Source organism: Rosa chinensis, chromosome 4, assembly GCF_002994745.2.
Source record: "Rosa chinensis cultivar Old Blush chromosome 4, RchiOBHm-V2, whole genome shotgun sequence".
NCBI lineage: Eukaryota > Viridiplantae > Streptophyta > Magnoliopsida > Rosales > Rosaceae > Rosa > Rosa chinensis.
Window position 1 is genome coordinate 60,111,602 of NC_037091.1, and position 26,225 is coordinate 60,137,826.

Sequence of the window (26,225 nt, forward strand, 5' to 3'; positions counted from 1 at the left end):
TTTATCAACATAAACCGCGACAATTGCAAATCCGAAACTTGTCATGGAAAAGCGTGGGCATAGTTCATCATATCCATTCCCAATCAAGTAGTCACTTTAGTGAGCATTTCAAACTTGTTGCAAATACGCTTCGTGGTCTAGAGCCACTCGACTTGGGTAAATGAAGTCCACAAGAACCTTCATTATATTCCGTATCTAGATCCCCATAGAGATACGTAGTGACCACATTTGTAAGCTGCATGTTCAGTTATTTGGAAACTACCAAACTGACAAGGTAGTGGAGTGCAATGATATCCATTACGACAGAAAATGTCTTCTCGTAGTTAATTCCAGGGCGTTGTGAGAAACCTTGCGCCATAAGGCGAGATTACTATCTCTTTTTCTCATCACGCTATCTAACGAAGACCTATTAATGTTAATAGATTTTATGTTAAGAGGTGTTTGCATCTCAGGCCCGAAATCCTTCATCTTCGTTAGTGAATCTAATTCAACCTGGATCACATCTTTCCTTTTAGGCCAATTTTCTCTATGTTGGCATTCTTCAACGGAATAAGGTTCGATGTCATTGGTCTCAACAATTCCACGTCCTCATGTACACTAGTGTAGTTCGTAGAGATCTCTATATTCTCAGGAATTGGTTCTAACATTGAGGCGTCCCCCAACGATGTCTCTTGGACATAACCACAATCCAAAATATTCTCATGAGACGGATTTTGAGTATCAATGATCAATGGATCAAGTTGTGCCAAACTCGCTCTCTTCTTAGGGAGAGAATCCATCAAACCTATGGGTTTCCTACTCTCTCTAGCGGAACCCATGGCCTACGACGTCATTATGCCACCTTTGTGGCGTCACCATACCACCAACCATGGTGGTGTTGCCGTACCCATCTTCTCTGGGTGGCACTATGTCCTCTTGTGGGGACATCAATCCTTGCAGGCATGTTTGCAGCTGGTATATGTGATCTCGTCACTTTTAGGGGATCAAGATGAGACATAGTGGGGACAGACCACGACAATTCCTGTAGTTCCTGTTGAACATTGACGTTCTAATCTCCCCCTAACGACGGGAAGTCTGTCTCATCAAAGTGACAATTCGCAAATCCAGCGAAATAGAGATCGCCTGTCAAGGGTTTTACGTAGCGGACTTATAGTTAGAGGCCTATGGCCAACACAAATATATATATATATATATATGCATTCATTGCAATGACTCATGTTGATGCGTTGTGGCGGAGCAATTGGCACATAAACTGTACATTCAAATATGCATAAGTACGAGATATTTAGACTCGAACCCAGTCACTAGCTGTAACGCAAATAAAAGTTGAGTGGATGCCATGAGTCGTAGACGAATGAGCATAACTGCATGTGATATTGCATAACCCAAGCGGAAATATTGGTGCGCATTACCAAAGTCCGGGCTACCATCGTAGTCTTTGAATGGTGGATTTTCCACCAGACCAATTGGGTGTGTACATGGGAATATGATACTTGATATCAATACCCAATGATATGCAATAGTCATCGAAAATTTTCGATGTAAACTCTCTAGCATGATCAAGTCAAATTGACTGAATGGGATGATCTGGGTAGTGAGCTCGTAGCCATATGTTATGTGCTAGGAGTGTAATATAAGCAGCATTATGAGTGGATAATAGCACAATACGTGACCAGCGTGTTTGCATATCAACCAACACCATAAAACATCTATATGGTCCGCAAGTTGGTTGATCAAATCCACAGAATTCCCTTAGATTCTTTGTAAGAATGAAATTCAATCTCCTTTGCATAGGATGGTCTCAATCCTAAATAATAGGCTTTACAGAACGAAACATGAGCCTTATAATCAACCAATGAAGGTTTTGGTTAAGCCATAATGTCACAATGGACTTAAGAAGTAGGGAGAGGAGTTGAATAAGGGTTTATGGCGTCAATGCCATGTATTTGCCGCAAGGGGTAGGAGGCGCCGGCCATGTGTGGCCGGTCTTTGCACAATCATGGCACCATGAGGCGCATGTGCAGCTCCTCGAACCAATTCTTGGTTCTTACTTTTCTTCGTTCTGAAAATGGATGTCCGTGTAGAGTCTTTAATACACGGATTATCATCATGCCAAAGCCTATATGTGTCAGAATCCCATAAGTCGTCTCTCATGACATGGTTGGATTCAATAACAAGAATAGTGATTGGATACAACCCACTAGAGCGACACATAAGTTTCTCCAATACTTGTTTATGTACGTAGTCATTAGAGGTGATGCAAAGGAACTCTGTCCATTCTCATAGTGTGTTTCCACATGAAAACAATTGGCTCTTATATAATAAAGTTCGAATTAAGGTATGTCCAAGACATTAAGTAAAAGAATTGACACTTTATTAATAGCCAATGATTACATCAAAGTTTCCAAAATCTAATCCAAAATAAAATCAATCTAAGACACATTGTAGTCACTCTATCCGTTTGGTAACTCCAATCAAATATGACCAGGAAAGTAGAGAGAGATGTTGGTGGAGCGAGGCTCTCTTAAGTACAAATAATCTCAATGACTTTCCTAGACATCACATTTTATTGGGTCCGCCACATAAGAAAGAGTTAATACAATTGTCATTTATTGACTAAGGCATATTGCCATTACAAAAGTTCTTGGAAAAATAAAAGGACTAATCTAATCAAAGTCTGCTGCATCCTTGTGCACTTCATCTTCAGCTTTGAAGTCCTCTGTGGTGAGATTGACATCTCCACCATCTTCTTCTTCTTCTGCAAGGTACACTTCTTGCTCTCTCAGGTCCCTGTATGCCCTGTATCTTTCAGCTAGTTCCTCGCTTGCCTTGCATTGCTTGAACCAATGCTCAATTGATCCATATCGATGACACTCATCATTGTGGTTGCCTCCCTTTAATTGAGGTGCACGTTGTGCACGTTGCGGGAGTTCCCTAGGAGGGTTGGTGCCACCACCACGACCCATGGCGCCACCATTACGGCTAGGGATACCACGACCCCCTCTCCCACGTGTGGCATTACCACCACGTGTATCCACACCAAACTTGCGGTTTCCTTCCTGGTTAGGGCAGTTATATGGGCCCATACGTCCCTCATGTCCCCCATTCTTAGGGTACCGCTCCTTGCGCCCTCCTTTGGGTGCATTATAATTCGCCTCATGAACGCTCTTAGTTCCAATGGGCCTTGAATTATAATTCCTCACGAGTATGTTATCATGTTTCTCAGCTACAGATATAACATTGATAAGCTGATGAAACCTCGTGATCCGTCCAGCATTGACTTCAGTACGGTATTGCTTTGATACCACAATGGCTGAAACAGGGAAGGTGGAGAGAGTTTTCTCAATTAGCTCTTGCTCTGTGACAGGTTGTCCACAAAACCTCAACATGGACTGTATGAGAAGAGCTTCTGAATTATATTCAGCTACAGACTTGAAATCAGCAAAGCGCAGATTGTTCCATTAAACCTTCAAGTCAGGGAGGAGGGAATCTTGAACATTGCCAAAACGCTCTACTAGCGCTACCCATAGCTCTCTTGCATCCTTGATCGACATATACTCCAATCTGAGTGCCTTGTCCATATAGCATCGCATCAAGATAACTGCTTGAGCATGCTTTGTAGGTGTTCGCACGAACACAAGATCTGGGTTAGGTGCCTGGATTATGGGTAATATTCCCTTTGAAGTGAGATGGTTCTCAACATCGGTTACCCAACTGTGGTAATCTGAGCCTGTTGAGTCAAGCATGGGAAAGTCGAGTCTAGGTTCATTCGACATCCTGAAAATAAGAAGAGAAAATATATTAGTTTCGGAGATAAACTTCCACGAAAACTAAAACAATAAGATTTCCGAGCTATGCTACCAAGAAATCAATTTCCAAGAATCTCTTTTGGATTAGACCAAACAATGACGTTTTAATATGGTCACAATTTGATGCTTGTGGACGCTCTTAGTCCAAGCATTATGAACACTCTTAGTTCATACGAACGCTCTTAGTTCGTTTAATTATGAACACTCTTAGTTCATACAAACACTCTTAGTTCGTTAAGCGTGAATCCTCACAATTTCGCTTTGTTAAATACTAAAAACCACACATGTTCATATATTCATATATTCCAAAATTTGCAGAAAATAAAAGAATTTAAAATACATGAAAACAGCAACTTTAATTCACAAAAACTTACGTGATGGTTCTTGCCTTGAGGACGCTTGTGTTGGAGTAGGCGTGTTTTTTTTTCTCTGGGCCGGGTCCCTTCTTTTTTTTTTTTTTTTTTTTTTTTTTTTTTTTTTTCTGGGCCGGGTCCCTTCCTCCCTTTTTTTTCGCGTCTTCTTCTTCTATTTTTTTTCTCTGTTCTTCCTCCTCCTAATCTACAACGATAGACTGATGGGAGGGAGGCTGTTGTTAGGCTGAGCAGGTGGGAGGGAGGCTGCTGCTGCAGTGGGCTTGTAGAAGGCGGGGCTCGCAAAAGACGGGGTTTGCAGAAGACGGGGCTTGCAGGAGGCTGGGTTGCAGTGAGCTTGCGATGCAGGCAGGTGTGCAGGGCTGGAGGCTGGCTTGTTGCAGGACACGTGCGGCAGTGGGCTGCAGGCTTGCGGCAGGCCGGCAGGAAGCAGTGCGGGCAGCAGGGGTTGCAGTGGGCTGCGGCTAGGCTGCTAGGGTGAGGCTGGTGTACGGAGGTGCAGGGTGAGTAGCAAGGGGCTGTGCAGGGAGGCCGGCTGGAGGCTGCGGCAGAATTTGTGAGAGAGAGTTTTTAGGTTTTTTTTTTTTTTTGGGCTAGGGTTAGAACTCGTGCTGATAACGTGTTGTAGGAGAATGAAATTGTGTATATTATTGATAATAGGAGCCCTTTAAATAGGAAGTTACAAGGTACCAAAAATGTAATAGAATCTGATTACAATTGAATACCTAGAACACATTCCTATTACAACTCTAAACCCTAGGTTGTAGAGGCACACATTATGTCGACATCCTTCAACAATTTAGACAGTGATAGTGAATTTTTCTCATATGAAAATATCGACCGTTTCTTTTTCCTTCTCCTAACTTTCCTAATTTTTGGATTTTTTAAAAAACTTCTAAATGTCAAAATGACAGAGGGATTGTGCACTACTATCAGGAGTAAGAATGTTGTATATCAAATGCACAACATGGAATTGTTCAGTGGCAAATCTGACAACTTGTTTATTTGAAATGTAGCTAGACCGCAATATGCCAATAATGCCTTCAGACGACACATTTCAGACAACATAATTTTTGTTTTCTGTCGTCTGAATCTTTTAAACTTCTTTAAACGACATATAAATTAATTCTGTTGTCTGAATAGCATGAGAATCCATACTATTTCAGTTTTTTCATCTTTTTCGTAAGTTAGAAAATTAAGACAACAGATATCTGTCGTCTGAAAAAACTGATAAATTCGTATGAAAAAGTGAAAAATTAGGACAACATTCAAATGTAGTATGAGTAAACCGGAAAATAATCTCTCTTAATCTAACCAAAAATATGTTTTTGACACAACCAACTTATGGATCTGTTTTGCCCTTTAGACCCCGTGTTTTTCCGCAAGACTCAAAAACTCAGCTCTCTTTCCACAGAAACTCAGCCCCTCTCTCGACCTAGAGTGAACTTCCCTTCTCTTCGATAAAAAAAGCCCTTACTCCCTCTTTCTTCTCTCTTGTGCATTTCGATCTGACCCGTTCCCGCTCCATTCTGTTTAGATTTTCCCCTTCATCTCTTTGTTTGTCATCTCTCTCGATCTGACCAATTCGCCGCTGAATCTGCAAGCACCTTTCTTGGGTAAGGTCAGAATTTCTTCACCATATTTCTATCAAATCCGGCCACTTCACCAGTAGATCTAATGTTTCTATTAACTTCCTATGTAAACCCAGCAGAAGATCAAGGGAAGAAGAAAGGAAAAGGTGAGATCTGATTACATCTGTATCGAGCCTTCGTAGCTTATACCTAATTTTATTCAAGTTTTGTTGGATTTTTTTAGGTTTGTTTTAGCTGCTTCATATTGTTTTCCATTTCTGGGTTTTTATTTCGTGTTATTATAACAGTTTGCTTACATCTACCAAAGAATAAAGGTGTGTTGTTCATACGAAGATCTTTGATGTTCTTTTAGTGGTGAATGATATTGATTATCTATCATGAAGACTATTAGTTCTTGCGTTCATTATATGGCTTTAAATTTGGTATTGAAAGTTATAATCTTTGAAAGGTACCGGTATTGAATATGCTTTGTTGGATTAGGCACTGAATTTATGCTGTAGACTTATTTGGGTTGGAATAAGACAAGGCTTGATTAGTAAAGCTATTGTTTGTAATGCTGTAGGACACCTTGACCATTTTAGAAAATACTGAAATTGTGTTGTTGGGAGATCTCTTTGGATTGGAGTTAAGATCAGGAAAGGGTTAGAAAATGAAATTCTGACACTACAGTTCTTAATTACAAGATATTTGTTGATGAATATTTGTCAACTTCATAGTAAATTATTAAACTTGTGCTAGGTCCGTGAAATATGGTGATAATGGTTGGATACAAAGCAAATAAGTAGTTAAGATTTTAAGTCCAAGAACTATTATTAAACTACAATTTATACATGCTTGCTTCCGATAATACCTAGTATGTTCTCCTTCTCTTTTTCTTAAATATTGGATTATTATATGTTCGGATACAAGGGTGTTCGGATACAAGGGTGTGATCTTGAGAATGGTTATCTGTGTGGAACCATGGAAGCACTTAATGTTCCCATGGCTGACACACCGGTAAGAAATTGCTCTTCTCCTTGCTGATCGGCGGCCTCATGTCAATGTTTGTTTGTTGGATATTGCCATCTAGTTGTTTGTTTCTCCACCCCCAACCTCTTCGACATAAATTGAATTGAACTTTATTCTGTTTTATCTTTTAATTCTCTATTTTCTGCATTATCATCAATGTATTGACTAATGTTATCTCGATTCAAAAGAAACTGTTGTATCTTCATCATAGGAAGCCTTCATTGAGCATTTACTTTCTTTTCATTGTGTGGTAGGTCATCACCTTTTGGGAAGGGGAGATTGTTGACACCAAGAATTATACTTCATTCACTGAGAAGTGGGAAGCAATGTATGGCTTTTTGTTCTTTTATCTACAATTGAGAAAGGACCCATATTTAGCTAGTTGTGACGGTGAATAACAATCAAATTTTTGTGTAACTTGTGACAGACAAGATGATGATATAAGTTGATATAAGCTAAGGAGTCTTAATTAATGTTGTCTTTCATATCTGTTGTTCTGTTGTCGCCTAGCTAATTCCACATCTTACAGAGCCAAGTGGAAGTTGATGGTGGCAAATCATTAGATCTCAGCAACTATCCATACATATTCTTGGTAAGTTGGTAACTGGTCTAAATGCTTTATTATCACCTGTCAATCAGCAAAAATCAAACGTCAAATGAAATTGAGTTCTTTGATTTGCTGGTGCAGAGATGGAAGGAGCAATACTTTGTGAATGTTGGCACAGATTGTGGTTTGACTATAGCCAGCTTTTACTCTGTGTTTCTCATGTAGTGATGGCTCCATCAACGGCTTCTATTATGATCCTAATAGCAGGTAGCTTTCCTTCATTTTGTTGTTGGTCTATGAATTTGATGTATTGTAACTCTTTGCTTTGTTCAAAATATAGAATGCTATTGATTTCTTCTATTTATGCTCAGGAAGTAAACTATCACTTTTAATACCATTCACCGTTTTCTGGGTTTACTTTTTCACCTCATTATTACATTGCAACTTATTGACTGAAATGCTATTTGAACCAACCTGCAGCCCGTTCCAGAAGCTTGAGCTGAAATCCACCAATGAGGGAAGATGAGGATTATGCTAGCTAGTTTAGTATTATGCTACTAGGTTTTTGTCTTAGTTAGATTAGGGTCCATGCAACAATGGCAGTAATTAAAATCGGTTAGTGTAAAGGCTAGCATGCTAGCTAGTTTAGTGTTATGCTACTGATGGGAATGTAATTTGGTGGGTTAATTGATGCAATGAGGAATTTGTTGATTTCAGATCTTATAATTAATATGCCTTTTTGATGACTAGTGTACAGAATGAGGTTTGCTATGGTTGTTGGATTTGAAATGCAGGTTTATGATATGTTGTATCACAAATACATTAACAACATAAAAGAATATCTCTGTGTGGTTCCTTCATACTTGTAACAACAGAAAACTTAAGTTTATTTCACTATCAAACAACAGAGATGCCTTTAACAGACAACAGAAAACTGAAGTTTAATTCACTATTAAACAACATAATACTTTTACCAGACAACAGAAAACTGAAGTTCAATTCACTATCAAACAACAGAAATACAACATAAAACTGAAGCTCAATTCAGACAACATATAGATGTCTTCTTATTTGTTTTTAGACAACAGAAGTTTTATTAAAACTGTAGTTTCTATCTCATTTCAACAACATTAATGTGTCGTTGTATGTGATTAGTAACTATAGAAAGTTTCAAATCCTTCAAAGTTGGGTTGTTCAGACGACAGAGCCTTGCGAAACTTCTGTAGTCTGAGTGAGGACAGACGACGGAGGATATCTGTCGTCTGATGCCATAAGAGATGACAGCTGGATACACTACAAATAATTTGCATATCAGACGACAGATACACTACTAGAGAAAACCCATTTAGAGACAAATTTTTGGGACAGACTAATTTTTCGTCCCCCAAACACATAATTAGGGACAAATTTTTTGATTTTGTCCCTAAAAGTTTTGTTGTTCAGAATTGTCTATTCAACGCTATTAGAGACAAATAAATTTCAATTGGGGATAAAAAATATTTGTCCCAAAATTTAATTGGGGATGAGATTTAATTTGGTCTCCTATGTTTTTCTAATTTGTAAATAATTGGTAAAAATTTGAGTGGGGAATTATGCTGAATTTCAAAATTTGGACAAACAGATTTAGGGACAAAATTTTTTGCCTCTAAATATGTTGGCGATATTTTTGTTTTATTGAAGTTTATTTTTGGCGGGGTTTAGCAAAGTTAATAAATATTTTGCTTTATTTACTTTTGTTTTTGGCGGGATTTTGCAAAAGTTAATAAAGCTTGGGGGAATAAAGAGTAGTAATTATCATTTAGGTCTCTATAAGTAGGAAATTATTTATCTTATTTCAACATATGGATGTTTTATGGAGGTTTTCATAAATTTTTTTTCTATTTGAAGACTTAATAAAGCAGCAGAAGTGCTTAGTTTGTTTAAGTTGATGTAGTTGGAACAATTTTTTTTTTTTTTTGAGGCAATGATCCATCTATTTGGTGGTCCACAATGGGGACTAAAAGGAGGTCGTTGCCACAAAAAGTGATATTGCACATACTTGTGTGATGCATGAGCTACAAGACGCAGACCACATACATTAAGCAAATGAATAATGGATGAAAACCCAAAAACGTAGAGCGCCAGAGGGTGAGTATTAGGAAAGAAAGAAAAAATCCTTCAAAATGGCCAAGGGACGTTCTCAGAGCCATTTTCACAAACACCTTAAGACTTAAGTGCATTCAATTTTAGCTGAGAGCAGCTAGGTACGAGCCAATTAGCCAAGTGCAAAGGCTCGCTTCCCATCTGCCAATTTCTGTAGCGTAGGACCAAATCATGGTTTGGGGTTTCCTTATTACTTCTGATCTCTAATTTTACTTATTTACCCTTCTAAATTAATGTGGTTTTCATTGTATATGTATAAGGGGTATTTAAGTAAAAAAAGGTTATGATCATATGATGTAGGGTCATCTATTTATTATTTTTTTTTAATTATATTTATCTTATATAATTTATCTTTAATTAAAATTTACTCGGACATTTAATTTAGCCAATGCGCAACAAAGATTTGAGTCTCTAGATAGTCCGACCTTAACAAGTGTGATCGAGTTCTTCAACTTTAGTGATATGAATGTCAACATATTAGATTTACATATAACAAAATATGAATGTTAACTTCATTTACGTCCAAAAAGATATTATAGGTGGTTCCATCAAGTTTTTAAATTACAATGAGTTACTTTTTGAGACATGGCTTCATCAAGTTTATTTTCTTTTGCTAAAATTGCTTCATCGTGAATTCTCCTCACCCAAATTCATCTTGAGGGAATTTCTCCTCAACTGGAATCCACTCCTCACTCGGATTTCCCTTAAAAGGAGTACTCCTCACCCAGATTCTCTTTTAGGAGATTTCTCCTCACCTGAATTCCACTCTTTACTCAGATTTCCCTCAAAGGGAATACTCTTCACTCAGATTCTCTTTGAGAAGATTTCTTCTCACTTCGATTCCACTCTTCACTCGGATTTCTTTCGAAAGGAATACTTCTCACCCAGATTCTCTTTGAGGAGATGAGAGATTTCTCCTCACACAAATTTGTATTTGAGGAGTTACTTCTCACCTAATTTGAACTCTTTGAGAGAATTTTTCCTCACCCAGATACACTTAGAGGAGATTTCTTTTCAATTGGGAAAGCATTTTGTATTGAATATAATTTCAAATTTCTTATTACAACCAATTGAGGTGACTTGATTGACCTAGATATTTTGTTGCAATCTTTTCCATTCGATTTTCGACCACACGATTATGAGAGGGGCGTAAGGTTTAGAGGCTTAATGATGTCTGTGTTTTTCAATTCGGAAAATATGTTATATTAAATATGATTTCTTATTGAAACCAATTGCGTTGACTTGATTGACCTAGATATCTGTTGCAATCTTTATCATTTGATTTTCAACCATACCACTATGAGAGGGACGTAAGGTACTTAATTTAATAGTTCATTATATTTCTAGATATTAAAAAAAAAAGTAAATAACTATATATGTTGTAAATTAATTGCCTCCAATTTGTTGATTTTTTTAAATACGAATCTATTTTTCTTTTCCATTATTTTACACAAGTGTAGTCTTTTGCCGTAGTATAACTCTCCGCGACTCAGGTTGGCCTTCGTCTCCCTCTTTTCGTGGGTGTAGGGTGCGCAGCAGGTTGGCCTTCGTCTCCGTTCGGGTTTTCTCCTCTCCCAACACAAAACAAAGTTGCAGACCCATTATTCCTCGCAAACCAATCTCAATTCCTCTCACTTTGAATCTTCTTCTTCTCTGCTTCAGGTTCGTTCTCTTCCTGAATATTCTCCGATTCGTTTTCTGTTTCCGGCTTCAGGTTCGTTCTCTCTCTCTCTCTGAGATTCGTTTTTCATTGATTTAAAGCTTTGTTTCATTCAAGGTTTGATCTAATTTTCGATTAAAGCTCTGGGTTGTTGGCGTTCATGTTTCTGACCCAGTTTTGTTTTCCTATGTTTCTCCAATGTCTAGAAGTAGTTTATGGTTTTCTGAATTTGACAGTGAGTTCCTAGGTTAACCAATAACTAGAGGATTCACTATATAGTTGCATTTACATTATTAGTTTATGTAATCAATGACCATGATGCTACCAAATCTGAGGCAGAAGGCCAGACCCATAAAATGCATTCACACTATCAGATTATATAATCATTCACTCTGTTAAATAAAACAAAGCACTTGTAAGCCAGCTCTTGTTCGTAATTTTAACTTAACATTTACATGGTACCTTGGCATTGTTCTTTCCAATTTATGTCCTTCTGATTCTTTCTGTATTTGCTTTAATACAGTCATTTTTCAAATAGGAATCTGGCTTTATGTCATTTTTCATATAGGAATATGACTTTCAACGAGGACCTGAAGGGACAACTTCAAGCATCAATTGGAAACTTGAACAAACTAAAAACCGTGTAAAAGAAAATCTGTGATTTTTTTTTTTGAAGAATTGCGCCTCTGTTCTTTAATCAAATGGTGCCTTTTTTTCTTTTTCTTTTTCTTTTTTTCTAGAATATTTTTCATCCTAAATCTGGTATTCATATATTAAAGCTTTAAAACTTAGGATTCTAGTCTCTTAGATTGAGATTAGGTTAGACCGAGGTTCAACTACTTTCCAATGTACAAAAAGAAAAATTTTAAATTTTGGACTCTCGAAGCACACTGTTGCCGCGGGGCATTATTCAACAAATTTCATTGAAGAGCAAGCTTGTGATATATGAATTGTAGTCTGACAACTAAGCTAGGATCTTGTCTTCCTAGTATAACTCTTGTCTCGTAAAGAAAAAAAAATCAACAACTATTAATGCACCAATTTGGTATGATGTATAAGGCTACGTTCTCTAAATTAATTCAGAAGCACAATAGCATATAGAAATATGAGAGATTAACATAAAATGTACTTATGAGGAAATGTAACTTTTAGAACATTTGATGTGATTGATCTATTTTCTTTATCGCTTGGTGAGATTATAACAAAGTGTCCTTCTTACTTACACTATTTATTCGATTTCTTGCTCAATTGTAGTTAATCTCCATTAGATCTAAATCAAATAGTGAAGGATAAAAATCTAGCTGTGCTTACTTGCTCGTTTGCCCCTCCTTGTGGTTAAAGATTATGACTTTGCACTTTCATGATATGAGCATGTCATGTTTTAAAATATAATGTACAGGTAACTGAAGTAAATAATAAACAAAATTTGGAATTGTCAGAATGAAATTCCTTATTTTTGCTAGTTCCTCTTGTAGTGGACTAGTTGAGACTCGTGCTATTGCCAGTGTGTGCATGCCCTCCGTGATGAGTGGACTGCCCTTGATCTGGAGGTAGACCACTACTAGAGGAATTTCAAATTGTCACATAAACATTAAGCAACAACCCGTTGAGCTCGTCGCCTAATTGGCCTTTTGCGAGAAAATTAAAGTTGTCAAATTAACATTAACCAACAACTGGTAGAAGTTGTCGCCTAATTTATTTTCAGTGAGGAAGTTCAGGTTGTCACATAGTCATCAAGCGACAACCTGTAAAAGTCGTCGCTTAATTGGTCTTTTACGAGGAAATTGAAGTTGTCACATAAACATTAACCGACAACTAGTAGAAGTCGTTGCTTAATTAGTTTTCAGTGAGGAAATTGAAATTGTCACATAAACATTAAACGACAACTCGATAAAGTTGTCGCCAAATTGATTTTCAGTGAGGAAATTCAAATTGTCACATAAACATAAAGCGACAACCCGATAAAGTTGTCGCCAAATTGATTTTCAACGAGGAAATTCAAATTGTCACATAAACATAAAGCGACAACCCGATAAAGTTGTCGCCAAATTGATTTTCAACAAGGAAATTCAAATTGTCACATAAACATAAAGCGACAACCCGATAAAATTGTCGCCAAATTGATTTTCAGCGAGGAAATTCAAATTGTCACATAAACATTAAGCGACAACTCAATAAAGTTGTCGCCAAATTGATTTTCAGCGAGAAAGGTAAGGTTGTCACATAATTATTAACTGACAACTCACATAAGAGGTCGCTAAATCAGTCTTTAGTGACAAAAATCTAGTTGTCACATAAACATTAAGCAACAATTTACAGAAGTCGTCGCCTAATTAATCTTTTGCGAGGAAGTTAAAGTTGTCACAGAAACATTAACCGACAATTTGGTAGAAATTGTCGCCTAATTAACATTTTACGAGGAATTGGGTGTCGCATAATGTCATATGGGCGACAACTGTCAATTTCTTGCAAATTCCTACTTTATGCGACAAATTGGTTGTCACCGATGGGATCATGTGCGACAACTGAAATTCCCTCGTATTTGCCAAGTTTTTGCGACGATTTTTGGGTCGTCACAATGAAATTCCTCGCTTTTGCTATTTTCTCTTGTAGTGAATTTCCTACACAAACTCAGATAAGTTTCTTGTTTTGAGGAAGAAGTTTAATTCTACAAGATGATGAAGATTGTTGCTGAAATTTACTGTAATTGTTAGCTTCGAAGCTTTGATTTTACATACTCGGTGTTCGATTGTGGTTTTCTACAAGTAATTGAGGTTGATTCTTGAAGTTTTGTTATAGTTATTTCGTCAAACACTTGGTGTGTGTTGTTGCTCTTCGCTCAGCTCGACTATTTCTCTTTTGATTTTGTTCGTCGAGTGTAAGAGTAATATTAGATTCTATGTGATTGTTTATCCTCCTAACAAATTTTGTTGCATACCAGAATCCTGGATGGTTGCAGATTCTCTGGTCCTGTTTCAGCTACAATAGGATCTTTAAAGCAACTTTCTTATCTGTAAAGTTTCCAAATTTTTGATCCCCTGCTCTCCTTTTTCTTGTAATGATATGTTAGGCTGATATGCAGTAATTCCGGAACTCTTGATTTGTATGCTATTGCAGATCTCTGAAAAACAATAGATTTAGTGGTCCAATTCCACCTTCCATTGGCAATCTAGCCAATCTTGTCTTTCTGGACCTATCGGACAACATGCTTGGGGATTCCATTCCACTCTCTAATGGGACTGCACCTGGTCTTGATATGTTAAATAAAACAAAGCACTTGTAAGCCCGCTCTTATTAGTAATTTTAACTTAACATTTACATGGTACCTTGGCATTGTTCTTTCCAATTTATGTCCTTCTGATTCTTTCTGTATTTGCTTTAAATACAGTCATTTTTCAAATAACCAGCTCTCGGGCAGCATTCCATCTCAACTGTTCAACTCAAATATGCCTCTGATACATTTGTAAGTGTTGTACGTTAAAGCGTTCATTTTCTAGAGGAGTAACTTGAAATATGGGAATGATTAATACAATCTGCAGAATAGAACAGGAAATGTATGAGTTCATGTTTATATGCATTGCATTTCTAATTGTCTTTCCTTAGTCATTCAGTCGTGCTCCCAAAGTACCAATAAGGTGTTACATGCTTTGCAACAGAAGTTCCCAGCCGCGTCAAAGACTCAGTTAAGGAATAAAGTGCGAGATATATCAGATTTTGTGGATACCCATTGGCAGGTTAGTAACTCATTTACAACTTTCATTCCCAAAAGTAGGCATTGGCATTCTTATCTGGTAATTATTCAAATCAAACGAGTACTAGGCCTATCATCTAGATTAGAAGTTGCAGCAAGGGCTGGTCCATGTCAAATTTTGAGTTTAAGTATTTAATTTACCCTATATTGAACACCTGTTGAAATAGTATAATAGACCTGGGTCTGAACCTAAGTGGTACTCTATTATCTCTTTATGCAAGATCTGCTGGAATAACGTGATAACAGAGCACAGCGAAGCCATTTTGAACTCTTTGTACTCATTTTACTGGAACGTGACAAGAAATTGGGAGTTGAGGTATGTCAATCTTTTTCATTACATATAAAATTCATATCAAATAATTATTGAACTTTGTTGATGAGGAATTACTATAAGGAGATGAAGATAACACTCGAGAAAGTGATGGATACAGTGACTTGGATTAAGGTAAATGATTTTAAATGTACGTGGCTCGAAAAGTGTATGCAAATCATCATTAGTTACTTTTCTCTATATGGTTATGCCTTCCTAACTCATAATTAAACATCTTTCGGTCGTTAGCATAATTACATATTATTGTTAACTTGGTCTTTTTTGTCAGTATGGTCTGTTAGTTCCATTTTTGTTTTTTATTTACTTATGATGTTGACCATGTGTGCAAGGAGACTTTGTTTTCTTATCTTATCAAAATCACAACTGCTTATTGTCTATGTTTCTTACTAAATATCCACTTTTATAGAATTGGATTAATCAATGTCGAATGCTCTAGGAATTCTCCATTTTTTTTAACATGGTTTAAATTTCAAGTTGGTATTGATTTCCATTCTTGATATTTACTATAAAAATAATTTTATTTAGCTTGCTTATGGATTTTCATTCTTGATATTAACTTTTGGTGTTCGACGTTACATTATGCAGTTGGATCGATATGTGGCTAGGAGCATGAAGGTTAATATATTATGTGGTAGGCTTCTACCTTGATCCCCTTATAGTTAAGGTAAACCCTTTCTTATTTGGGCCTATAGCTCTGATCACATGCTTTATCTCATGTTTGTTTGCTTGTCTTTAATTGTCTAACTCAAGTTAAACCATTGATATCTTGTGTGTATTTTTGCTTTGATTAGTTGGTAAGCATTCAGTGTGCGGTTTTGGTACTAAAAACTAACTTTTGTTTAATTTGATATTTTGCACTTATTAAATAATGTTTTATGCTCATCATGAATCAATGTCGGATTGCTTTCTTTGATGTTTCCTTATGAAATCCTGTTTACTCCTTTCAATATTCCTTTATCAAGGTCCAACATATATTTGCATCTCCTCAGTTTCATGAATTTTCTTGGAGTCAGCGGTATTTTATTATTAAGGCTTATGGTGCAGGTATACTGATCAGACACATGTTCAAGGATAGTCCATATGCCTCTGGTTCTCCATCAAAAGCCGTCTGCATTATTGTTCTTAATTAGTTACAGATATTTTTTATAGTTGAAGACTTGTGAAGCAAATTATGAAAGTGCTCAATTTGTTCATGTTTGTTGGATTTGAAAACTAGGCTCTATTTATTACTATTATCCATAATAAATTCAAATTTTTGGTAAAAACAAATTCTATTTTTTTTTAGGAGAACAAATTCTATTTTTATAATTGGCGACAACCATTAGATTTGTTGTCTAATATAATTCAATAATTTATTAAAAATAAAAATTAAATTTAAAAATAATTTAAAATTTGAGAATAAAAGGAGACGAATTGAGTTTTGTTCCCTATTAGTCTGATTGGCACTATTAAATTTAAAATAAAAAAATAAAAAATAAAAGGAGACGGAGTGAGTTTCGTCCCCTATTTATATAATTGGCGCCATTAAATTTGAAAAAAAAATTAAATTTTGAAAATAAAAGGAGACGGAGTGAGTTCGTCCCCTATTCTTTTGATTGGCGCCAATTTATTTTATTTTCCCTCCATTCTCTTAATGCTCAGTGAGAATGGGGGATGAAATTTCATTGAATAGGGGACAAATTTTATTTCTTCTCCAAATATATTAGGAGACGGAATTTATTGGTCGTTGCCTTAAACAATTTGGGACGAGCATTAGGAGACGACTTTAGCCACAAAACGGTTCCGTCTTAAATTTTTTTTGGGGGCCGAATTCTCAGCTATTAGAGACAAAATGATTTTGTCTCTGAATGGGTTTTCTCTAGTAGTGATATCATCTGTCGTCTGAAGCTATTATTGGCATAGTGCCGGCCTAAGCTTGCCGGAGAGAAAATCAAAAGGGCTTTATAGTGGACAGTTTTGTTAGAGTAATTTAGAACCAAAGACTAGATCGACCCTAAAAAAGGTTAAATTAAGATTACGGGGCATGCAGCTGGCTAGCTTGATTGCTTGAAAAGGCTAAACATATACCATAAAATGCAAGGATAACATTATCAACTGGAGTTGTTTGCACATACAAATCAAAGATAAGTTGGATAACATATACAAATGGAGTTCATTCGTCTATCATATACCGCATGCATTTGTTGCATCATTTTATTTTCCTAGCTATTGTTGATCAGTACGTATCACTCATGTAAATATAGTATTTGATAGTTCATTTGTTTTGGTTATCCCCTGTTGGGATAAGTTCATAAGTAGATTTATTCCTTGCATAGATTGCCGACAAACATAGCCTCATTTCATTTGGATTTTTTCTTTGAGAAAAGTTTAATCCTTGTCATAACAGGATCCCTTATAATATTGTGGTTTGTATATGCATCGAATGCATGTGTGTCATGATTGTGTTCTTCCACTTGAAATTTCGGCTTGTCTCACTCTTATCCCAACTCTCAAAGTTTTTTTCCTCTTCACTATCATTGATCTATGCCTCTATGGTCTTTATTTTTCTCACGATTTCGGGCACACACGGATATGCATGTGGATGTGAATATTGGAGACTAGCTGCTTGATTAAAATGACATTTAGAAAAGAGAATGAACATGACCGATGAATGAGCTTCCTGACCGTTTTGAGTCAGAGTATTGCCCAATTAGGTCATCAATAATTCAATATGAATGCACCACAGTTCTTGTTTGACATATTTGTGGTATTCGGTTGGGATTAGAATATGGAAAAACTGTCAAAATGCTGGCCAGAGCTAATGTGAAGGAGACCAATATGTAGCTCTAGGTCAACAATATAATAAAGAAGTCAAATATGCCTCATCCATTACAAGTTTTAAGATGTTTTTATCCTTTTTGTATATGGTTGCCTTTAAGAACAAACATGCCGATGAGGATTGACATGAATGGCGAGACACTTTTTTGAAATCCCCAATTAAATTCGAGTCTCAATATTCACAAGTCTCTTATTAGTAGGTTACAATGTTATGGGGTATTGTTGAATCCCCATGTGACGTTGGTGAATGTGTCAACTTTCTAAGAGTTTGAGTCATCATGAGATCCGACTGTTTGATGCCTGCGAGTATTCGAAGTGAAAAACATTAGGCCTCCGGAGTCTGACTGCTCTCACGTGGCAATTGGCAATGGACCCAGATGTTAGTTAGGTTCCTGCAGGCCACGAGTGTTTCATAATGTTCCTGAGATAGTGGGCTACCTCTCCCGTTCAAATACCCGGCCCCTTGCCAAAAAAACAAGAGGAACAAACATATCACATTCCACAGCTGTAGAAACTGTAGCTCTAGTAGAAATAATTGCTATATGGTAATGCCACTAGCTGCATTATATGGCATATGTGAACAGTAGTACTACGTACAAAAAAAAGTGAAGGCACTGTTCTAGCAACACCTGAAACGTAGCCAATTTCTTGGCAGGTTTCAAATTCATGACAACAATGGCTGGAACAATTTTAGACAAGGCGTATTGATGCCATCACAATTGTTTTAAAGGTAAAAATCCACAAATATTCCTGGGTGTTTTAGGCTAGTGGATCAGCTTTTTCAATGTTATGTTTCTCATGTATACATGATGAGTCACCACTAGCTAGCACCAGCTAGCACATCCACCACATCTTGTCCTCTTAGTCGCTGCAAAACTGCACCTTTCAGTGTACGAAGCTTCCCACAAGGCCACCGACTCCACACACAAACTGACCTTTGATTGCTCTATAACTTCTCCAGAATTCAGTACGTTGGACAAAGTCTGTATCTTCAACATATAGCAGTTCTGATATGAGATTCTCTATTGTCTATGCTCTATATAGTTGTAACCCTTTTTGGATCTTCGGAGCGCTGTTTCGTGTTCCTTATGATCGTTTTCAAGTCGTTGGTAGGGTTCTGATGATCAAATGAGAAAAGAAAGACAAGCCGTACATGATTGAGTGTTTGATGCATGACTTCTGCAAGTACATTAGATACTTATGCGGCGAGAGGTGATTCTAAATAGTACTTGACTGGTTTTTAGTTTGGAGTATATTGGTTTGGTTTAAATGCTAAAGACGGCGATGTATTAGCCAAATTGTGCAGATAAGATGGTGGCTTGTTAAGTGCGTTCCTGCACGGCCTTTGTCTTTTACTCCCATACAATAAAGCGATGACGGAAAAAACGTACGATTACCAATTATAGTAAACAAAAGGAACACAAATTAAAGCAGCTGCTAGTGATAATGGAGAGCTTAGCTGGAACAGTGATATTTATGATCTCATCTCAACGGAGCAAGTCAGTGCTTAAAGTTGTGCTGCAGGCCTCTACTTCCAGCTCTGTCGATCTCAAGGTGCTGATCTGGATCTCGGAGAGCATTTGTCGAAGATCCGAGGCTTCTTCCTTGAGCTTTGCATTCTCCTCAAGAACCCTGTCATGGGTCTCGGACACATGGTTCAACCTGTCCATCAGGTTGTGGTTTTCGGTTCTAAGCCGAAGCACCTGTGACCAGAGCTCATCCAAGTGCTTCTGTTTCCGCATCCGTGATCTGCGAGCCGATTCTCTGTTTGATATCATTCTCCTCTGCTTTCTTTGATCAATGATGTTGCCCAGCTGCTGCACGTGTTCTTCGGCTTCATCGGAGGTACTGGAGTTGTTGCTGAGACTCGAGGACTGCACCGGAGTAGCTAACAATTGATCATGTCCCGGAGGAGGGATTTGAGTGTGGAGTAAGTTGCTGAAGACTGATGCTCCATTGAAATGGAAGGAGGACGGTATGTTGTCCTGCATGATAATATTGCCAAAGTTTGCAGGATTTGGAACCTGGATTTCAGGTGTAGTCAGGTAGTGGATTCCTGAAATCTCACCAGAAAGCATGGCTCAAATTTTTTAAGGTAGCTAGCTAGGCTAATATCCAATTCAGTACTCGAAGGATATATTGTACTGATCCAAAGGTTGTTTAGAGGGCATGGGATGACAGCATGAAGAAGTGAGAGGGTTTTTATAGGAGGGAAAAGATGGGGGAACGATAGCGGGCCAGAGTTGGCAACAATTAGAGTAACACTTCAGGGGCTTACATAAGCAAATTAAACAATTATTGAAATGACAACTACAAGTGTGTGTAATGTAGCATGTGGAGGAAGATATATGCATATAACACATGGACCATATACTATTTCATCATTTGATTGTTGGTGGTATTAGCTGGGAGTTTTTTTTTGGCTCCAAAAGAAATTAAATTTTATTAGTTAGACCATCTTATATTTGAGTTGGTTGGTGATGTTTATTATGACTGTGTTTGTATCTATGACTATATGTGACTGTGCATACATGATCATGCATTTATGACAATATGAAAGATTTGGATAAATCATTTAGGGTCACACTGATGGGTTAAAGGAGAAAAAGGGAGGGGGCTGGGGGGTAATAATGTTTACAAGGAATGTTTTGGTTTTGGAAGAAGAGGAAAATTGAGAATTGAGAAGTTGAGTTGAAGTCAATTAGTGATCTTCTTTTTTTCTTCTTGAGGACTGGAACCAATTTCAGACGCAAATTACAAGTGCAAAGCTCACTTTCTCCATATGACGCAATGCCAGTTTAAAAGGTAATCAGTTTGTGATGGATCATGTTAATTTGTATTAAGAAAAAAATTTGATGACTCACTGAGCACTTCCCTTGGACCCACCAAGGTGAATTATCTAAATTGTTAGCATCAAATATCACCCACCCCACACCCCCCCCCCTCCCCCCAACAATATCCATATCCCTGTTAAAAGAATTTGATTATTTTTACTGAGCTGCAGATTCCCGCAGTATGGCCCTTGGCAACACAGTTCTTGGCTTTGTTGCCTGATTCTCGTTGTTTAATTAACTCATTATTATGTTTAGGCAAACTTGTAAAGATAGAATTACTTGTCTTGCGGGAGAAAGATCCATAATATTCATCTATTAATTTGAGATATAAGCAACCAAATTATGCAAACGTCCTAATCCAGTGAGCAGAGCCCTATCACTGCTACTTAGGTCATTTTCTAAAGACTATTCATGTTAAGAGTTCTATTAAATGTTATGGAAATCGATTAGCCATTTGACAACTATTATTATATTTTTATTTTTATTTATATGATTAGTAAGTTGTTTGTGGGTTTAATTTTAGATAACTAGATTTTAGAATGGTCTGAAATGATAAATGATTGTATTTCAAAATTGACAACTATTATTATATTTGTTCAAATAAATCTCTATTTTGTGTCTGGCCCAAACTCTAGGTTACTTGACCTAGTGATAATATGGTTTAATTAGATAATCTCGAGGAATCTTGGAGATTCCTATTTAATGCATGATTACCTTTTCTTGTACAATTAAGATTATATGCCTTGTAATCCTCTATATAAAGATACCCCTATTATGAATGAGAATACACAACAATTTTCTCTCAATTCTCATATCTATAAAACACGTTATCAGCACGAAGCCCTAACCTTGAAACCCTAATTCCGTAGCCCTCAAATCCCAGCAACCACCGCCCCACATATCGAAAACCCATCCTCACCAGAACCAGTGGCAGAACCACCGAAACTGATTGGAATCCACATGAACCGGCCGTCGAAAAATCTGAACTAACCCCTGGCCTGTGCCTGCCCTCCGCAGATCTGCCAAGCCCCTGCCAAGATCTGCCGAGCCCCTGACGAGAGCACCTGTCGCATCTATCGAGACTTGCCGAGATTTGCCTACAGCCCCGCACAAGCCCCTGCCGAGACCTGCCGAACCCTTGCACACCTGCTGCCGACATCTGCCGACACCCCTACAACATCTGCTGACAGTCCCTGCACGAGCCCTGCATATCCTCTGCACAGCTACTACAGCAGTCCCACATAGCCCAGCCTAGCTCCGGCCACCATCGCCGACCACTTTTACGGTGACCTCCAACCATCTTCAACAACTTTTTCCGGTCAAGATTTCCAGCAACTTTTCAAGGAATTGATTTTGGAGAACTACAGTGTCTTGCGGACTGTACGACTATGCACACCATTATACGCCATTGGCAATTATTCTTAAAGATGTTGCCTACATATTCCTATGTGACTACGATGGTTGGGCCATCAGGTTTAGTTCAAGGACATGGCATGGCCCAATTCCTATTGCCTAATGGCACCTTAATTAAAGTCACATAAGCTCTCTACGCTCCTAAGGCGAATCGAACCTTATTAAGCTTTAAAGATATAAGAGCCAACAGATTCTATGCGGAAATGCATACTGATAACGGAAAAGAATTCCTTTGCATTACCTCTAATGATTGCGGATGGAAGCGCATCTTGGAAAAGCTTATGTGTCAATCTAGTGGACTTTATGTTACTACAATTAGACCTATTGAATCCAATAATGTGATAAGAGAAGATCTCTTGGATTCTAACACATACTAGGATTGGCATGACCGACTAAGACATACTGGTCGTGATATGATGATCCGTATACTAAAGACTTTACACAGACATCCATTCTTTAGAGTAAGACGAAGCAAAAAATCAAAAATTGCTTCCCGGACTTAGTACGACTGCCGCTACTGCTGCTTCTGGTGCTGCCGCCATCCTGAGCGGCCATAGGGCCGCCCAAGTCCCTTATGACGACGCCATAAATGGCCCCAACCATGGCCATCACGCCATGTAAGTTCCTCCCTATGGCCATGACGCCATGGATGCCACTTTCCATGGCCCCAACGCCATGATGGGTGATGTAGTCACACATTTTGCTTCTAATAGCGCTACAGACGCTCAGGCTCAACCAAAATCCTCATTGGTTGCTTCTAAGGCCCCCCGCTCATTTTGCAAAGCCTGTTCCTTCGAGAAATTAGGACCGAGACCATCTTACGCAAAGGATCCCAAAATACTCATTTCGTTCTTACAAAAAATCCAAGGGGATATCTATGGACCAATTCAACCATCATGCGGGCCTTTTAAATACTTTATGGTATTGGTTTATGCGTCGACACCCTGGTCACATGTTGCGCTGTTGTCTACTTGAAATGCTACTTATGCTAAACTCCTCGCCCAGATTATCCGTCTATGGGCTCACTACCCTGACCACCCAATTAAGTCAATTCAACTTGATAATGCTGGGGAGTTTACATCGAAAATGTTCGATGACTATTGCATGTCACTAGAAATTGATATAGAGCATCCAATTCTTCATATTCATACCCAAAATGGTCTCGCGGAAGCCGCTATCAAACGACTACAAATGATAGCACGGACGTTGGTTATGCGCACCAGTCTCCCTGTTTCCGCTTGGGTATATACAATATTGCATGCAGCGACTCTAATTCATCTATGACCCACTGCAACTCAATTTTATTCTGCGTTACAGCTAGTGACTGGATACGAGCCTGAAATCTCGCACTTACGCATTTTTGGGTGTGCCTATTACACCGCCACAGCTTACTAAGATAGGTCCACAACAATGAATGGGCATCTATGTTGGTTATGAATCTCCAACTATCGTCCGCTATCTTGAACCCTTGACAGGCGATCTCTTTATCACTAGATTTGAGACAGTCTTCCTATCGTTAGGGGGAGATAAGAACACAGATGTTCAACATGAACGACATGAATTGTCGTGGTCTGTCCCCACTATGTCTCATCTTGATCCCCGTACCGCACAGTCTGAACTTGAAGTGCAACGAATTATCGAGCTCCAGAACGTAGCAGACACTCTGCCTGATGCATTTTCTGATGTTGCCAAAGTGACGAGATCACACATACATGCTGCAAACGTGCCTACAAGGATTGACGTCCCAAATACTGGACGTAACGCCGCTCCTGAGGTACCAGGAGATGGCGTTACTACCCATATTGGCAGTGATATGGTGTCTATGGCCGCAGGTCCCGTGAGGAAGCATGGTAGACTGATTGGTTCGAAGGATACTAGCCCTAGAAAAAGAGCGAATGAGGCACAAACGAATCCTTTGATCATCGATACTCAAAATATGTCCCATGAGAATGTTCCAGATTATGGCTATGTCCAAGAGACATCATTGGGGGACGCCTCGATGTCAGAACCTATCTATGAGAACGTAGAGATCTTTGTAAATTACACTAGTGTACATGGGACGTGGGAAAGAAGCTCCATCATCATTGATGATGTATTAGCTTATTCCATAGCGCGTGAGATTATTGAGACCGATGACATCGAACCACGCTCCGTTGATGAATGACAAAGTAGAGCTGATTGGCCAAAATGGAAAGATGCGATCCAGACAGAACTTGATTCTCTAGCGAAAAGAAAGGTATTTGGAAAGGTTGTACCAATACCGCCCAACACTAACCTGTTGGTCATAAATGGGTATTCGTTAGAAAGCGTAATGAGAGGAACGAGATTGTAAGGTACAAAGCTCGCCTTGTGGCGCAAGGCTTCTCACAACGCCCTGGAATCGACTACGAGGAGACCTATTCTCTCATAATGGACGTCATTACGTTCCGCTACCTTGTCAGTTTGGTAGTTTCCAAAAAATTGAACATGCAGCTTATGGATGTGGTTATTGCGTATCTATATAGGGATCTAGATACTGAGATTTACATGAAGGTTCCAGATGGACTTCAGTTATCCAAATCAAGTGGTTCTAAACCACGGAGTACGTTTGCTATAAGGTTGAAACGCTCACTATATGGATTGAAACAATCCGGACGGATGTGGTATAACCGTCTAAGTGACTACTTGATTGGTAAGGGATATGTTAACAATGAACTATGCCCATGTGTGTTCATAAAAAGGACAAGTTCCGGATTTGAAATAGTAGCGGTTTATTTTGATGACATGAACATAATTGGCACCCTTAAAGAGTTAAGAGAAACCGTTGAACACTTGAAATCCGAGATTGAGATTAAAGATCTTGGGAAAACACGGTTTTGCCTCGGTTTGGAACTTGAGCACCATAAAGATGGTAACCTGATTCATCAATCAGTTTATACCCAAAAGATGCTTAGGCCTTTTAATACTAACAAGATTAAGCATTCAAGCACCTCAATGGTCGTCCGTAGTCTTGATCCAAAGAAAGATCCATTTTGTCCAAAAGATGACGATGAAGAAGTGCCCTACTTAAGTGCAATATACGCATTATTGTACTCAGCACAATGCACGAGACCGGACATCTCTTTCGCTGTGAACTTATTAGGTAGATATAGCTCTGCGCCAACACGACGTCATTTGAGTGGTGTTAAATATATCTTTCGATACCTAAGTGATACGATTGATATGGGCTTGTTCTATCCCTTCAAAGAGATGATAGATTCGGACCCATCAAGTGCCAGGGACGCCACACATGGTGGACTGCGTTCCCTCTCCCCATATCAAAACGATATAAGTGTTTTGGAAGGTTTTGCTGATACTGGGTACCTCTCTAACCCGCACAAAGGTTGCTCCCAAACTGGTTATGTATTCACCATAGGAAAGACCGCGATATCTTGGAGGTCTACAAAACAGACCTTAGTCGCTACTTCTTCAAATCATGTAGAGATTATTGCTCTTCACGAAGCGGTTCGTGAATGTATATGGCTTCGATCCATAGTTACGCATGTTCAAAGTAATTGTGGTCTGAAGTCTACCACAGATGAGCCAACAAACATTTATGAGGATAATGCTGCTTGCATTGAACAAATGAAATAAGGCTACATCAAAGGCAATAACACCATGCACATATCGCCCAAATTCTTCTACAATTAGTAACAACAGAAGCTCCTCAAGATCAAAGTGAACCAGGTTCGATATCAGGATAATGTGGCAGACTTGTTCACTAAGTCATTGCCTAAATCCACGTTCGAGAAACATGTGGCAAGCATTGGCTTGCAGAAGCTATCTGAACTCTCATGATCGTAGTCATCAGAGGGAGGCGCTGACATCAGGGGGAGATGTCTACATGTTCATCTCGAAACGTGAAGGGTGTGTTGTACTCTTTTTCTTTTTCGACAGAGGTTATTTTTGTCCCACAATGTTTTTATTACTCG

General features: G+C 38.3%; 2 protein-coding genes and 1 pseudogene across 20 annotated transcripts; 2 read left to right on the forward strand and 1 right to left on the reverse strand.

Annotated features, from left to right (window-relative positions):
- The first annotated feature begins 6,666 nt into the window (after positions 1-6,666).
- LOC112199684 lies at positions 6,667-8,076 on the forward strand (annotated as a pseudogene).
- A 2,843-nt stretch (positions 8,077-10,919) lies between these two features.
- LOC112196625 (leucine-rich repeat receptor protein kinase HPCA1-like) lies at positions 10,920-16,412 on the forward strand. 19 transcript variants are annotated; one of them, XR_005810225.1, is made up of 10 exons: positions 10,946-11,008; positions 11,132-11,183; positions 11,698-11,772; positions 14,071-14,142; positions 14,247-14,408; positions 14,518-14,592; positions 14,786-14,863; positions 15,102-15,325; positions 15,797-15,875; positions 16,256-16,412. XR_005810225.1 is itself a non-coding variant. In XM_040518945.1 (6 exons), the coding sequence occupies exons 1-5, from the start codon at positions 11,702-11,704 to the stop codon at positions 14,814-14,816; spliced, it is 456 nt and encodes a 151-aa protein (XP_040374879.1). In that variant the 5' UTR covers positions 10,921-11,701; the 3' UTR covers positions 14,817-14,863; positions 15,102-15,790. The 19 variants fall into 19 exon arrangements, 1 of the variants encoding a protein (XP_040374879.1); XR_005810224.1 differs by having other exon boundaries at positions 10,959-11,030; XR_005810216.1 differs by having other exon boundaries at positions 10,920-11,183; positions 11,653-11,772.
- Positions 16,413-18,534: 2,122 nt separating this feature from the next.
- On the reverse strand, positions 18,535-20,243 carry LOC112200312 (basic leucine zipper 43). The gene has a single exon (XM_024341338.2). The coding sequence runs from the start codon at positions 20,104-20,106 to the stop codon at positions 19,516-19,518; it is 591 nt and encodes a 196-aa protein (XP_024197106.1). The 5' UTR covers positions 20,107-20,243; the 3' UTR covers positions 18,535-19,515.
- Positions 20,244-26,225: the final 5,982 nt, after the last annotated feature.